The 17350-nt window shown below is 43.2% G+C and overlaps 1 protein-coding gene across 3 annotated transcripts in view; it reads left to right on the top strand.

The window, feature by feature from the left end:
- The window catches only part of LOC122928572 (beta-2-glycoprotein 1-like), a 95188-nt gene that overhangs the window by 61998 nt on the left and 15840 nt on the right, over positions 1 to 17350 (top strand). For 2 of the 3 annotated variants that reach the window (XM_044281544.1, XM_044281545.1), the window contains exons 2-3: positions 6254 to 6394; positions 15684 to 15872. In XM_044281544.1, the coding sequence (XP_044137479.1) occupies positions 6254 to 6394; positions 15684 to 15872 (330 nt within the window). The remainder of the gene's footprint in view (positions 1 to 6253; positions 6395 to 15683; positions 15873 to 17350) is intronic. The other variant, XM_044281546.1, reaches the window with a different exon arrangement.

Genomic DNA, 17350 nt, shown 5'->3' with positions numbered 1-17350 from the left:
CGTACTGACCCAGAGAATGAAGGGCACAGGTCAGTTTTGCCACAAAGGGAATGCCGTAGGAACAAAACCCATAAAAAGGTAAAAAAAATTGTGTTTTTTTCCCTTCAAATTCCACCCCATTTGAATTTTTTTTGCCAGTTTCACACTACATTGTATGCCATATTAAAGTACAATTTCTCCCACAAAAAGCCCTCAGACATCTATGTGAATGGAAAAATAAAAAAGTTATGGTTCAAGGAAGATAGGGAAGGAAAAATAAAATGAAAAAATGAAAAAACCTCTGGTATCCTAAGGGTTAAAGGGGCTATCTAACCCCTATTATGCCCCCCAAAACACCCAGGCACCACTTACAGTTAATACTTATGCCTAATGGGGGGGTGCAGACAATAGCAGGCTGCATCGGAAATGAGCCTCCCTAGCGTCACCCGCAATGCTAGGAGGCTCGTTCCCATTGTGGCCTGCTATTGGCTGCTCCACCCTATGTCGCTGGATGTATTAATCTGCGTGACGTGAGGGAGGCAGTGGCGGCTGTGTGGGCATCAGGAGCAATGCGGGTGCTGGGGAATGAGGTGAGTAAGGTGCCTGGCCCCGGGCATTTTGGGGCATTATATGGGTTGGATAACCCCTTTAACTCATTGCTGCTGATGCTAAGTGTGCACATAGCCACCAATCATATTCTCCCCCGCCTCTGCAAGGTGACTGATGTGCTGGGTGGGCCCTGTAGGATCATAGAGGACTCAGGAGGACAGTGTGCTTCCCCCCCTCTTCTCCCCGGGGAGTGAGGGGGGGAGGAGTAGGAGGAAAGCACACTGTCCTCCTGAGTCCTCCATGATCCTACAGGGCCCCCTTCCCCCCAAACCCCACTGCTTGCTGCTGCCCTCCCCCTATCAAGAATACCCATATCCAACCAATACCATATATGAGCTTTATATTAAGTCTGCTACTGTCCTCTTACTGTGGCACACTTCTGTGTTCACTGACCGGTCTTTCAGTATGGGCCAGGGGTGTAGGGCACTCACTGGCTGATGACTGTCTTGAGGGCGGGCACCAGATGGCGGGCAGCACGTGAGCGCAGAGGATAACTCTGCCACGCCGGTGCACTCCTCTATTAGGGTGACCAGACGTCCGTTTTTTAAACTCCTGGTCCTCCGTCCGGAACAAGGCCAGGACGGATGGCCAGAAGTCCTCCTTTTTTGTGGTCATCGATGACTCTAGACTTGACGAGTACGGGGCACTTTAAGGATCACTCACGTCACGGCGTAGAGCGCACTGACATCAGTCGCACTTCCGGCAGCGCCTGCATCGCGCCAGTCAATTCTGGTTTGTGCAGGCGCAGCCACGCAGGAGGTGGAGGAACAGACTCTGAGGAGCGCAGCTGCGCTGAGGTACTCACTGGTCTGTGCTGTGGGCCGTCAGGGATTGCTCAAAGGGGGGAAGGGCAGGCACTGGTAATTTTGAAAGGGGTTAATAATAACTACTGTGTGGGTCCTGGGAACAGCTCAAAGGGGGAAATTAAGAAGTGTGAAGAGAGGACTGAAAGGGGTTAAATACTGTGAATGAGGGACTGCTGAAAAGGGTTTATGTGAAGGCCCTTCACAGTATTTATCAACCCCTTTCAGCAGTTCCCCATTCACAGTATTTATTAACCCCTCGGGGGACTGCTGAAAAGGGTTAATAAATACTGTGAATGGGGTACTGCTGAAAGGAGTTAATAACTACTACTGTGAAGGGGGGACTGGCTGGCTCCACACCCCCGACCCCTCCAGGGCACCCATGACCCCTTCACAAGTTCTTACCTCTCCTCCACCCGTTTCCCGGCAGGCAATAGGGGCGTGGCTTCACTGAGATGGGCGTGGTTTGTCGGTTTTGGGGGCGTGGCCGGCGAGGTCTGTGAAGCCAGTGGCCACCCTAGTCTCTATGTGTGCCTGGCTGCGCTGCAGGATCCTTGCCTGGGAGGGAGCCGCAGCCCGAACAATGGGTGGGGTTGGAGCCAGAGGGAGAAGTTCAAGAACGCCGCCTCAAACTATGAATAAACTGTCACTGTCTTGTGCAGAGTAGGGGGCGGAGGCTTCCATGCGCTCCGGGCCCCCCTGTGCCACGGGCCCCATAGCAACGGCGTGGTCTGCCTATATTGGCAGTACGCCACTGAATATGGGGGTCCCTGTAGTGACTTTGAGAAGGTAGGTCCTGGGGAGAAGAGGATACTGGTAGCTTTTCTCTATACCTAGAGGTCATCTCAGCTCTGATCCTGTCTACAATAATAAACTGGGGAGTTTTTTATATGAACATAGGCTGGATGAGGTGCTGTACATTGAATATATGTATGTAGTGCAGTAAGTCTACTGTGTAATGTGCCACTTGTGTAGGGGGTAGGAGATTAGGGGCCCACCTTGCTCAGGGGCCCACCGGAGGATTCACCTACACTCCTGTGGGCCAGTCCGAGCCTAGGGCTATTCCAGGTTTTACTTTTTTTAAAACACTCTCACCGGACATGTGAGGGGAAGCATAGTTACTCGCTTCCTGCCACGCCAGACAACTGGGTCTGGGTCGAAGAAGGTTAGAAAAAGTTGTTAACTTGAGATAGCACATATTTGAGAACTGTGCATCAGAAACATTTGTTTCCAAGTTATCCTGATTAGGTATGAGCGAATCAAAACTGCAAAGTTATAGTTCGTACCGAACTTTGCGAGTTTGGGTACCTGGACCCGAACCCGGACTTTTTCACTGAAGTTTGGTGTTCGAATGTTTTTATTATTTTCCGTTATAACATGGTTATATCGGAAAATAATAGCATTCTTAAGACAGAATACAAAACAATATGACCAAAAAAAACTCACCTCACTCACTTGATCGCGCTGCAGCAGCTTCTTCTATCTTCACTGAACAGGACCTGCGATATGTGTGAGGACGTCACTGCGCTCTCCTAAGAGGTGACGTCATAACGCATATTGGAGGTCCTTTGGCAGGTCCTATTCAGTGAAGATACAAGAAGCTGCTGCAGCGTGATCAAGTGGATATATTGTTTTGCATTCTGTCTTAAAAATGCTATTATTTTCCAAAATAACCATGTTATAACAGAAAATAATATAGTGAAGTTCAGATCAAATTTGCTCATCCCTAATCCTGATGACATTACTTGTGTTCGAGAGAGCAGAAATTTTTTGGCTACTCAAACCTGAACGTTACCCCAATATGATATTTAAAAAGGGACTATTTGCAGCCACAAACAGAACACCTGGGTTTATTTCAGGCAAAGAAAAATATATATTAGTCTTTTCTGCAGCTATACAGGATGCAGCATGATATGTCAATCTGTGTTTTTAGATGTGGATTACTGGTTACACATTGGATGATAGCCATACAATACTACAAGCCATTTACTGCTGCAACTTCATGGAGAAAATAAAGAATGTAGATATCTACCCACGACTGGGAATATTTTCAGGCTATATTAAATGTGACCTTGACCTTCCATGAGTTTGCCGGTACAAGAATTTAATCCTATACAATTCTTTCATAAAGTCTTCAGATTTTTTTCACGTTTGTCCCCCTCATTCACTCAATACCCCATAATGATGAGGTAAAAACTGATTTTTTACATTTTTTGCAAATTTATTTAAAAGGAAAACTAAAATTTTGCATGGACATATCTTCTCAGACCGTCTGTTGTGATACTTGAAATTTAGCTCTGGCTTCCTAATTTTCTTTGAGATGTTTCAGCACCTTGATTGGAGTCCACCTGTGGTAAATTCAGTTGATTGGACATGATTTGGAAAGACACATGCCTGTCTATATAAGATCTCACAGCTGACAATGTGTATCAGATCAAAAACCAAGCATTGAGGCAGAAACAACTGCTTGTAGACCTGAAAGATAGGATTGTGTAGAGTTACAGATCTGGAGATGGGTACAAAAATGCATTGAAAGTTCCTATAAGCACAGTGGCCACTGATGGTCCCAATCCGACCTGACAGAGCTTGAGAGGATATGCAGAGAAGAATGGCTGAAGAGCCCCAAATCCGGTTGTGCAAACCTTGTGGCATCATATCCAAAAAGACCAGAGACTGCGATCGCTGCCAAAGGTGCTTAACTAAGTCCTGAATAAAGGGTCTGAATACTTAGGTCAATGCAAAATTTTAGTTTTTCCTCTTCAATAAATTATCAGATATTTCAAACATTCTGTTTTAATTTTCACATTATAGGGTTAAATGCAGAATGATGGGCGAAAACCTTTTTTTTTATTATAGCACAAGGCTGCAACATAACAAAATGGGGAAAAAGTGAAATGGTCTGAAGACTTTCCAAATGCACTAGATACGACTGGCACCAAAACTGAGAAAAAATGAATTAAACCAATTTTAATGAGCACTGCTGCCGTCTAGCTCTAGCGGCTGCATTAATAGGACGTGTCACCCAAGATTTTATCTGCCAGTTAAAACTAAATGGCGACACATATTCTTTTTTGTAATCTGTTTTTATTTTCAAATTGCAGATTTATTTATTCTGTTGCCTTAACATGATTATGGGGGCGGCCATCTTGCCTGAGTTGTTCTTAACAGCATTAAGAAAATTGCTTTATGGCAGCTACATGGGCCATAAACATAATGGTCAGAAGGGGACCTCATTTACGTCCATGGGAGAGTGTTCTAGACATGATCTGTTCCCTGTGCAGAGGTCATTGTACAAGGCGACAAGATGAGCTCTGACAATCACCCACTGTCAGTGGTGGACCCTGTCTTATCTATTCATAGAGGTGATATCATTACAGGCAGGAAAGACAGATAAGCAAGTAACTGCAGTAAAGTGATCTGTACAGACCAAGAAGTGGAACCTACTATTAGGCTTAGTGGGCAGTGTGAAAACTGCAGGATTTTATGCTTTTTATTTACGTATAGATATTGACATGTAAAATTAAAGATATCATCAAAAATTCTTTAAAAATATGTTAAACATAAAAAAGTGATTTAAACAATAGGTTTTTTTCTGATGACACATTCTCTTTAAAACTAAAATCATATAGTGTACATTCTATATCATTGGTGTCCGGCTAGCTACTCTGTTAGAGCCACAATAATGGCTAGCCACAGTAAGCCATCGAGTCATGGAGCATTGAAACACATATCAGAGAAAATGTATTTTAGATATACATCCCTACCCCTGCGAAACCACACTCCTCCAAAACCAGCCATGGTTGTAATTCTCAAAAGTATGTTCTCCAAAGACCTCGAGACCTGGTGATGCCAATTACCCCTGAATTATTTTAAACTATAGTGCTCACAGGAGACTATCATCAAATTATGGACACGTGTGATATTCCACAAATATTCCACATGGAATTGCATAGCCAGAACGGCACTAGCCATACAGAAACAACTAGGGCCAGCCTTAAGTTTTATAACCTCCTGCAACTAATTTATTGTGGCTACGCTTACCTTCTAGTTATAGGAATATAGGCACATGTACTGTAATAACTTTATATGATATACCATTGTACCCACTACTCTGATCTCCCAATGGCACTGCACTGCTCTTTGCTAATAGAAACTTTTAAACAACCAGTCAGCATCCCCCCCAATCTGTGAGTTAAAGGGGTTATCCAATAGTAAAAATACCCCCCACAATGCCCAGGCCCCTCCTATAGACAATACTTACCCAGTCCCCGACACCTGCGTCCCTCCAGTTCCCTGCACGGCCACCGCTGCATCTTCCTGTCGCATGGATCAAAACATCTGGCGACGACAGGAAGATAAAGCGATGGCCTTGCAGGGATCTGGGCGAACGTGGGTGCCGGGGACTGGGTAAGTATCGTCTATAGCAGGGTCTGGGCATTGTGGAGGGTATTTGTACTATTGGATAACCCCTTTAAGAGAATGGTTAAGTCTATCCATAACTGATGATTTTCTATTAGTGCTGAAGTATGGTGTTTCAATATAGTGCCAGAAATCCTTCACTGTCACATTTAATTTTGGACATGTGTTTGACATGTGTCTGGAGCCGCTGGATAGAAACCCACAACCACATGTGAACCTCACTGTGCCAGCCCAGTTCTGTAATTTTAGCACACATTGTGCTCTATATAAATATGTATGTTCGCCCATCTACTTTGTTGAGCTCATGCTGTAGGGATGAAGATTCCTGGGGTGTTCATTCTTTTTTTGATGGCACCATAAGTACATGTTATTATTTAGAGTTAATTGATTTGTTGATTATTTGATTGATTGACTGTTTCATTCATTCATTTGTTACTTTTTAGATTTTACAGATCTCTGTCCCGAAAGAACGGAAAATCCTGTGCGTCACACATGTCAGAAGGCTTGTACAAAGGATCAAGTCTGTCCAAAGAAGAGGCTCAAATGCTTATGCGATGGAGAATGTGGGATGAGCTGCGTTGCACGTATGTCTACATTTGGTATCATTAGTCTAGTGGACATAGGTTGTCAGTTTATCCCATGGACACATCCCTTTAAAAGGTTTCCATTCCACATTACAAATTACCAAATATCCATATTTCCAGATTCCTTATCATATAATTGTTTCTGTGACTATCCCATTTCTATAAACTATAACGGGATGCTAGCTGTGCTTCTCCTCGAGTATATAAATAGAGCTCAATTAGCAGAACAGTAGATCTGTCCTAATTTCTTAAGTGTCTATTAGAAATATTAATCCAAGCACTGATCTCTGGAGCCATGGCTCTAGCAAAGTATTGTTTGCTTGCTCGTAGTTTAGACATTTATATGGGGTACATCATAGATCCTTACAGACATCGCTAACAGTTGATAAGTACAAGATCAGTGCTTGGGGAATGAATTCAATTAAAAACACTATGTTTGGAAATTGGGACATGAGCTAGGTTGTGCTAATTAATCTCTATTTGCATATAATGTATTTGTGTACATTTATTTCCTGTTATTTGTGCAGTGCCAAAACCACCCCATAGAGGCTACCATTCACAAGATCCCTGTTGATCTTTCAATATAAATGCTCTTCTAGAGCCAATTTCATAGGAAACTATCAGAAGGCTTTTGGAGTTTGGGAGGACATTGTAGAACCCCCTAACAAACATAAGGAGAACATGCAACGTTCATTGAGTTGTTGTTCTTGGTAGGATTCCAATCAAGGATTCAGAGCTGCAGTTAACCCACTGCCCGAAAAACTGCTGGATAACTTTTTAAGCTGTTTTTTTCATGGCATTTTTGCTGTATTGTTTGTGACAAAATAACAGCACAGCCAGATCTTATCTTTAAACCCTTAGTGACCACCATACACCTTTTTATGGTGGTCTCTAAGGAGCCTTATGCTGGGCCACCACATTTTTACCACTCCCTGCTCTGATGGTTGCGATTGTCAGAAGCGTTGATCCCAGCCGTTTAACCCCTTGTGGTCAATACCAACCACAGCATCTAAGTGGTTACAGGGAGAGTGGACTTCCTCTCTCTGTCACCCATCGACCACCTACAAATAAAATTCTGAGGTTACAATATCTGTACAGAGCAGCCTGGGAGTAAATGAAGGTCCCACACTGACAGTATAATGCATTTAAATAGCATAAGCTAACATCGTAACATTTATAAGGCCGAAAAAAGACATCTGCCCATCCAGTTCAGCCTGTTATCCTGCAAGTTAGTTGATCCAGAGGAAGGCAAAAAATAAACTGTGAGGTAGAAACCAATTTTCCACACTCAAGGGGAAAAAAATACCTTCCTGACTTCAATCAGGCAATCAGAATAACTCCCTGGATCAACGACCCCTCTCTAGTAGCTATAACCTGTAATATTATTACACTCCAGAAATACATCCAGGCCCCTCTTGAATTCCTTTATTGTACTCACCATCACCACCTCCTCAGGCAGAGAGTTCCATAGTCTCACTGCTCTTACCGTAAATAATCTTCTATGTTTGAGTACAAACCTTCTTTCCTCCAGACGCAGAGGATGTCCCCTGGTCACAGTCACAGTCCTGGGGATAAATAGATGATGGGACAGATCTCCGTACTAACCCCTGATATATTTATACATAGTAATTAGACCTCCCCTCAGACGTGTTTTCTAAAATGAATAACCCTAATTTTGATCATCTTTCAGGGTACTGTAGTTGCCCCATTCCAGTTATTACTTTAGATGCCCTCCTCTGAACCCTCTCCAGCTCTGCTATGTCTGCCTTGTTCACAGGAGCCCAGATCTGTACACAGTACTCCATGTGTGGTCTGACTAGCGATTTGTAAAGTGGTAGGACTATGTTCTTATCACGGGCATCTATGCCCCTTTTGATGCAACCTATTATCTTATTGGCCTTGGCAGCAGCTGCCTGACACTGGTTTTTGCAGCTTAGTTTGCTGTTCACTAAAATTCCTAGGTCCTTTTCCATGTCAGTGTTACCGAGTGTTTTACCATTTAGTATGTACTGGTGACTTGCATTATTCCTTCCCATGTGCATAACTTTAAATTTGTCAGTGTTAAATCTCATCTGCCACTTATCTGTCCAAGCCTCCAATCTATCCAGATCGCTCTGTAGTAGTATACTGTCCTCTTCCGTGTCAATTACGTTACACAGTTTAGTGTCATCTGCAAAAATTGATATTTGACTGTGCAAGCCTTCTACAAGATCATTAATAAATATATTGAAGAGAATAGGGCCCAATACTGACCCCTGAGGTACTCCACTAGTGACAGTGACCCAATCTGAGTGTTTACCGTTAATAACCACCCTCTGTTTTCTATCATTGAGCCAGGTACTTACCCACATACAGACGTTTTCTCCCAGTCCGAGCATTCTCATTTATATTCTAACCTTTCATGTGGTACAGTGTCAAATGCTTTGGAGAAGTCCAGATACACGACATCCATTGATTCGCCGTTGTCAATTCTAGAACTTATCGCCTCATAGAAACTGATTAAATTAGTTTGACATGACCGATCCCTCATGAAGCCATGCTAATATGGTGTTATTTGCATATTTTCATTGAGGCACCCAAAGATAGCATCTCTTATAAAACCTTCAAACTGTTTATCCACGACAGATGTTAAACTTACCGGCCGATAGTTTCCAGGCTCTGTTTTTGGACCCTTTTTGGATATTGACACCACATTTGCTATGCGCCAATCCTCTGAATTCAAAGCTGTACAATGTATTATAAAATATAAAGTCCAGCTCACTTGTGGGTAATTCCTGGAAGCACAGATAATACCTGGATTGGGTGTACCAATCTTGACACAAAAATATGAAGAAATCCAGCTTCCGTAAAAATCAGCAACTGTTGTCTGTGTGTATGTATTTTTATCTAGTTGCAGAAATAAGCTACAGATTTTTATGGAAGCTGTATTTCTCCATATTTTTGTGTCAAAAATACATTATAAAAGTTATCAAAAGATTGCCTGTTACAGTCCCCTTGTGATACTAGTAAATAGTTAAAAACAAGTTGATAAAAATCTCATGTAATAAAAAAATCTCCAAGCTAAAAATTAAAAAAATACACCTTTTCTAGGGAGGCTCGACCCCGTCCCCGCCTGCCATTGTCTGCTCCCCCCGACACTGCCGACACTGGATGTTTTCATCTGTGCACGGGGAGAAGCAGCAGCTGGGGACAAGTATATTCCCTGTGAGGAACCTGGCACATGGGGGGGCTGTTATTGATATTAGATAACCCCTTTAATAAAAGTTAGTCAGTAAGTTATGTAAAACCCAAAATGACAACCTACAAAATACAAGCATATGGCTCATATGGATATATTGATGGAAAAGTCCTGACACAGGCTGCTCACTAAGGGGTTAAGGCAAAAGGAAAATTAGAAATGCTCTACAAATCATGAACTATATGTGTGAAGTAATCCTTAGGCCATGTCCACATTTCCATGTCAGTTACACTTCCATGAAAAAAAAAAGTACGTGTTTCATCCGTGAAGATGTCTGTAAAGGATCCGTGGTTGGTCAGTGTGTTTATTTTGTACCATTCCATGTGTCTTCTGTAATTCACTGACAATTCCAGTTCGGTTTGAGCATCGCTATGCTTGGCACATCGTGGTGTTCGGCGTTACAAGTAGTAAGTATTCCTATACAGCAGAAGTCTCATATTTGTTTTTAGTAACTGGCCATGCAGCTCTATAGTGTAGTGGTTAAGATTCTTGGCTGTAATGTAGAAGGTTGTGAGTTTTCGAATCCCAGAAACTTTTCAGAAATACAGGCTGAATTAGATTGAAATACACTGGGTGTCCCCAAGCACTGACTCCATATATGGACATAGCTATATATGGAGTCAGAGCAGGGACTCCTAAGCCGTACTAGAGTCCCGACACCCTCTCCTCTTCAGAGTAGGGGGTGTCTGGTTTAATGCTAGGGTTCTCCCATTGACTTCTATTGTGCTCGGGTGCTCTGTAGAGCACCCGAGCATCGGGAAGTGTTCTATTCGAGCACACAAGCACTATGGTGCTCGACCAACACTACAAAAAGAAAAAAACAAAATGTGAACATACATATTTAAATCAACGGGTATGTGTGCATTCTGTGGAAAATGCGGACAGCACACATCAGTGAAAAACGGAAATGTGAACGCGGCCTTAGAGTGGTTTTCTGGAACATAGATATTAATAGTCTATGCTCAGGATCCTCATTAATATCCATCAGATATCTATCCGACACCTATCATCCCCACCGATCAGCTGTTTTGAGCAGCTACTAGTGCTGGAAACTATAGAGTAGTTTCTAAGCTGCAGTACCCAAGTATGACCACTACATGGTGGATGGAACCTTGTGCTTCCAGTACTGTCACTTTACAGTACCCACGCTAGCGGCTGTTCAATACAGCTGATCAATGGTGGTGGATGTCAGACCCCCAACAACCTGATATCATATCCCAAGGATAGGCCATCATTATCTAAATACTGGAAAACCCCTTTAGAAGGGTTTTCTGATTGGTGAGGGTCCAACACCCCGGACCCCCGCTGATCAGCTATTTCAGAAGGCAGCAGCATAGCTTACCAAGCATAGTGCCGTACATTGTATTGTGGCTGTGCTTGCGATTGCAGCCCAGCCCTATTTATTTCAATGGGGCTGAGCCACTCATAGGCCATGTGACAGATGAACGTGTCATCACTTGGCCTAGGAAAATCTTAGAGAAGGCTATGGTGCTCACAGAAGCACCGATGCCTTCCCGAAGAGCTGATCAGCGGGGGTTTCAGGTGTCGGACTCCCATCGATCAGATGCTGATGACCTATACTCAGGATAGGTCATCAGTATAAAAATCTCAGAAAACCCCTTTAAACCTCCTTTATGCTTTGAAAAGGCTTTAAAGAATTACAATTCTAAATAACTAAATAAGGTATTTTTGTGAAACAGTTGCATAGCACTCTTCTGTACAATTATTTACAGTAATAATTCACACCGAGCAATGACCAAGTCTACTGCTTCTATAATGAAATGCTAACATCCTGAAGGCAGCAATACATCTCTTCACTGTGAAATATGACTAATAATATGAATACAATAAGAAAAGATGGGGCATTTTAATACCAGGGGATCCACACTGTAAAATGAAAGCCCAGTAAAGCGTTTATCACAGAGAAACATCATCCTGGCTCCCTGGCACACATGTTGCAGAGGAGGGCATTGCGGAAACCCAGATGCTCTGCCTGTTAAATGACTTTTATCACCAAAGGGAAGGTGACCAGATGGTGCTATTTCCTCTAATACCATCATATACATATGACTTATTAAAGGTGCAAGCTGTCATAAAAAGATTATTTTCACACACAGGCGCATGAATATTGTTTAATGGACGCAAATTTCAAAGAAAAACATACATTTCAAGTGTATCAAAGTCTCTGCCTGCTAGTGAAATTTTATGTGATGGCTCAATAATTTCTCTCAGCATTGAAAACCATCTTGATCACATGTCTATTCATTTACTAATCTGTTGTAAATGTAGGGTCACATTTCATTGAATTCTGTATATAGCAATTCCTGATACGATGATGGACACATCATTAATGCCTTCTTATGTGGCACAAGGGTCTTTGGGCCCCCTCAGGCTCCTGGGCCTGGTAGCGACTGCTACCTCTGCACCCCCCTATAGCTACGCCAGCGGAATGGGGCTAGGTCAGTATTAGTTTAGTATTTTTTAAACTACAGGAACTTCACTGCATAACGGAAATGGGACGGATCCGTTTTGCAGCCCATAGACTTCTATTATGACGGAATGAATAACGGAATGCCTCTAAAGGCATTCCGTCATAGAATTGCGTTATGATCCGTGGTAACGGAATCCATAACGCAATTCACCTTTTACCACCAAACGAAGAGTTGAACTAATTTCAAAATATGAAATTCACTCATCTCTACCGGCTACCATACATTATACCCCCCACACCACAATCCTGGGAGTAGGACCGGTGTGATGTTTCCTTGTAAAGGCATCTTCATAACATTGCCCACTGGGTCTCCAGACCAATCTCTCTATCGGTGTATCCAAGACAAAAGCAGAACTCATTGCGTCCATTTCAGCCTCCATTGACATCTTGCTGTGCACCATTATAGCCTTTGCAAGTAATAGCATAAGGTCAATGAAACACATGTAGCTACAGTCTGGCTTGTAGCCCAATGTCATGTAGTGCCATCTCAGCCTAGGGGCATAGTGGTCTGGCAGAGTGAAAACCAAGGTCCCTCACTTCAAGGATTCTGGCCTTTTCAGTTTGTGACAAGTGGAGATAACTTCAGTGATTACCTATTAACCTGATAAAGGGGACACTTTGAGCCCCGAAACACGTTGTTCTATGTACATATGTTTGTTATGCAAATAAAGAAGATTCACCTACAGAGACCTGCTTAAACCAGTGAGGCCTCTTTCACACTTGCGTTGTCTGGATCCGGCGTGTACTCCACTTGCCGGAATTACACGCCGGATCCGGAAAAACGCAAGTGTACTGAAAGCATTTGAAGACGGATCCGTCTTCAAAATGCTTTCAGTGTTACTATGGCAGCCAGGACGCTATTAAAGTCCTGTTTGCCATAGTAGTAGTGGGGAGCGGGGGAGCGGTATACTTACAGTCCGCGCGGCTCCCGGGGCGCTCCAGAATGACGTCAGAGCGCCCCATGCGCATGGATGACATGCCATGCGATCACGTCATCCATGTGCGTGGGGCGCCCTGACGTCACTCTGGAGCGCCCCGGGAGCCGCACGGACGGTAAGTATGCTGCTCCCCCGCTCCCCACTACACTTTACCATAGCTGCCAGGACTTTAGCATCCCGGCAGCCATGGTAACCATTCAGAAAAAGCTAAACGTCGGATCCGGCAATGCGCCGAAACGACGTTTAGCTTAAGGCTGGATCCGGATCAATGCCTTTCAATGGGCATTAATTCCGGATCCGGCCTTGCGGCAAGTCTTCAGGATTTTTGGCCGGAGCAAAAAGCGCAGCATGCTGCGGTATTTTCTCCGGCCAAAAAACGTTCCGTTACGGAACTGAAGACATCCTGATGCATCCTGAACGGATTTCACTCCATTCAGAATGCATGGGGATAATCCTGATCAGGATTCTTCCGGCATAGAGCCCCGACGACGGAACTCTATGCCGGAAGAAAAGAACGCAGGTGTGAAAGAGCCCTGATTTTGCGCCTGACCAGAACTTCCTTTACTACAAGTGGAGATAACTGGCACGTTGACAAACAGGAGGCATTGAACAGGCATCTCATATGACATCCGATTTTTAAGCATTCATGTGGCTAAAAAAAACTTTGCTTTCAATCTGGCTTTTATGCCCTTCTTACGTGCCATAGATGGGAGCTAGGTGCTTGAAAATTTGACCATCTGCAGATTTCTGTGACACTTTCTCGATTTGAATAACTTTGTCTTGGTGCTGAATTTTCAATGTTGAGGAGCGTATAAAAAATATAGACAAACAAAATAATAAATAACTCCTCCCCCCCAGTAAGCAATATAGTATAAAACACATTTTCTTCCAGAAGTATTACATAAAAAAAAAAACAGAATGACACTCATTAGGTATTCAAATTACTCTAATAACCTGAAGTATTAATTCAACAGGCTAAAAATTAACTATCAAAAATAGAAAAAAAAACAAGACCTTATGCAGCCATGTCACACAAAAAAAAGTTATGGCTGCCAAAATGCAGAGAGGCAAAAACAAAAATATGAAGTTGGTCATTAAAGACTATTTAAACCTTTAAGGATCGTTTTTTTTGTATAATTGCCTTTTAATTCTTTTGGGCTAAAAATAATTTTAATTCACCTTTGGCCTCATGCACACGACCGTTGTTTGCCTCCACGTCCGTTCCGACGATTTTAGTGTTTCAGGTGCGGACCCATTCATTTCTATGGAGCTGTTTAAAATGCGGATAGTGCACCGTTTGCCATCCGCGTCCGTGATCCGTGGTTCCAGTCCGTCAAAAAAATATAACCTGTCCTATTATTTCCACGGAAAAAGGTTCACGGACCCATTCAAGTCAAAGGGACCGCTAAAAAACGCGGAGGCACACAAGATTGTTATCCGCGTCCGTTTTATTCCTATCATTTGCATGGCAAACCTGTCTTAGACTTTTTTTTACATTCCTTTATGTCTGGAAACAAAAAGGGAAACGGATCACGGAACAACGGAACCCCATTTTGCGGAATGGAACACAACAACGGCTGTGTGCATGAGGCCTTTATAAAAAAAAATAATACAACCGTTTTTCCTCTACAGCTTTCAGTTTCATTGCATTTGCAGACTACTGCATTCTGCTTCACACTGAATCCATCAAAGAGCTGTGCTGATGGCTCTATCTGTAGCTCTATCTGTAATTTCCTATACGCTCATAAACCAATTTGATAAGAATTTAGGTATAATGGCTGTGTATGAGCTGTCAGGATTTACTAAAAGCAGAATGTACTTGAAAGCTGAAGAGAAAAACCTGTGGAATTTTTTTATAAAAACCATTGAAAAATAAATTTGTTAAATGTAAAAAGAATTTCTCCAAAGATGTCCATAGCTTTTAAGGTCATTTCAGAAGGGGTAGACTGGGAACTTAAAGTGGCCCTAGAAAAAAAACTAAAAATGGCCCCATGTTGTAGTCAGGTACAAATTAAGAGAAGGTGAGTCAACACAAGTAGATGGGATCAACAATAATACCATAGTGCAAAATACCATCTCAGCAGAACCAAATAACATAGTGTAGCACAATATACTGCCCCAAAGCTGGTCCTCTATGATGGCCATCAATAGCTACCATCTTCTATCTTCCTCCTCCAGTTATCTATGGAGGCTTAGGAGGTGAGATGTTGGCCACAGCAGTTGAGTTTAGGGCATGTGGCTGGGTAAACGAGTACCTGATTCTCACAGAGTTAATTACTGTTCAGAGCTCATTATGTATCAGGTCAGCGGCAGAGAGGAGGACTTGGGTGGCCCCCTGGGGCATCGGCCCACCGGGAAACTTCCCTGTAGGGTCTATGGCCAATCCACCCCTGTCTTTCAGGCCTGGTGATTATGGGATTATGGCTTGCACTAAGCATGATGCACAGAAAGTGAAACACTAAAGAGTTCCATAATAAATCCAGCCCTGCTTCATCTGTGACCACGATGGCAGAAACTTTACGAGGTTACACAGTTTATTGTTGCTTTGCACCATGTTATCTTTGTATTAACTGTACATTCACTGTGTGTAATGGTGGAATGACATTGGACTCTATGTTAAAGCCCGCAGCAGCTGCCTGTGGCCTGTAACCCTCGAGAATGCTAACATATCTCTGAAGCAGGAAACATGGAACTTTGGAGATCAGATTTTAGTGCGCTGCCAACCGGGATTCAAAATGGCCAATGGACAGGAGGTGGCACAAAGTCGTTGTCAAGGAGACAAGAAGTGGAGTGTGACAGCACCCTGTGATGGTAATAGCAAAGTGACATGATTCATTTTCGCACTGTAATTCATAAGAATGCTGCTCACATGTGGAGTCTCTGCAATCTTCCCTATTGCATTTTTAAAGACATCACCAGTGGGAATGTCAGAGGACGGAGCGGGGTACAGCTGTTATCCTAGCTCTGCCAGCCAGCGAGCTCACTGTAAATGGCTGCAGCTTCATATGCTGACTAGTGCCTTTAGAAATGAACATTTCACAGGACTACAAAGTGGAGCGTCCACCATGTAAGACAGGAGCAGGCAGAAGGCCTATAGCTGTGGTCGTGCTGCTAGACAAGGCTAGCACATTCCTGCATACATATTACAGGTGTCGAGCCCGGACTTGTGGCCGTAATATGTGTGCACAAAGGCAGCATTATTATACTTGTGTGAAACTGGCCTATATCTGCAACATTTACATTCCTGTGCTATTGGTCTCCAAACGCCAAGGGGTATAAAGCATATAATACATGTACCGCAACATGGGTGGCATATACAGTTTTAGAGAGATTTCCCTCTGGGCAGACAGTCTGAGATTTTTACACTTATTTACTCGGGAACTGGAATATCTCCTGTAGTACTCTGGTCTCTATTATGATGCCCCATGTAGTGCTCCAGCCGGCATTATAATGCCCCCCTCATAGTGCTAGTATGTATAATGTTCTGACCCTAATGCCCCCTTATAGTAGAATGGCCACCTGTAGTCCCTCCATAGTATAATGCCCTCTGTAGTGGCAGTATATATTATGCGTCCCCCCTGTAGTCTCCCCATAGTATAATGCTACTTGTAGTGGCAGTACTGTATATACAGTATATATTGCTATGCCTTCTGTAGTCCCTCCATAGTATAATGCACCCTGTTGTGGCAGTATATATTATGCGTCCCCCCTTTAGTCTCCCCATAGTATAATACTACTTGTAGTGGCAGTACTGTATATACAGTATATATTGCTGTGCCTCCTGTAGTCCCTCCATAGTATAATGCACCCTGTTGTGGCCGTATATATAATGCTGTCTAGCCTCGAGCCCCCTATAGTATAATGTCCCCTGTAATGGCAGTTTATATATAATGCACTTCCCCCTGTAGTTCCCCCATAGCATAGTGCCCCCTGTGGTGGCACTATATACAGTATATATAATTCACTCCCCTCCTATAGTTCTCGCATAATGTAATGTTCACGTGTAGTGGTAATATAATGCTCTTCCCCTGTAGTGCCCATAGTATAATGCCCCCTGTAGTGGCTGTAAGTATAGAATGCTCTCCCCCCATAGACCCCTTGAACTAAAATACCCCCTTCTAGTGATAGTATACATAATGCACTCCCCTCCGTAGTGCTCTTGTAGTATGACTCCGCCACCTGTATACCCCCCCTCCAAGTAGTAACAACACATATATATGTTTTTTTTTTTTTAAATACCTGTGTAGAGTTACAAGCACCTATGCAGGCCTTGGAGTGCCACATCCGAT

Source organism: Bufo gargarizans, chromosome 2, assembly GCF_014858855.1.
Source record: "Bufo gargarizans isolate SCDJY-AF-19 chromosome 2, ASM1485885v1, whole genome shotgun sequence".
Lineage (NCBI taxonomy): Eukaryota > Metazoa > Chordata > Amphibia > Anura > Bufonidae > Bufo > Bufo gargarizans.
Note: the sequence above shows the minus strand (reverse complement) of the source record. Positions and strands in the feature narration are given on the sequence as shown.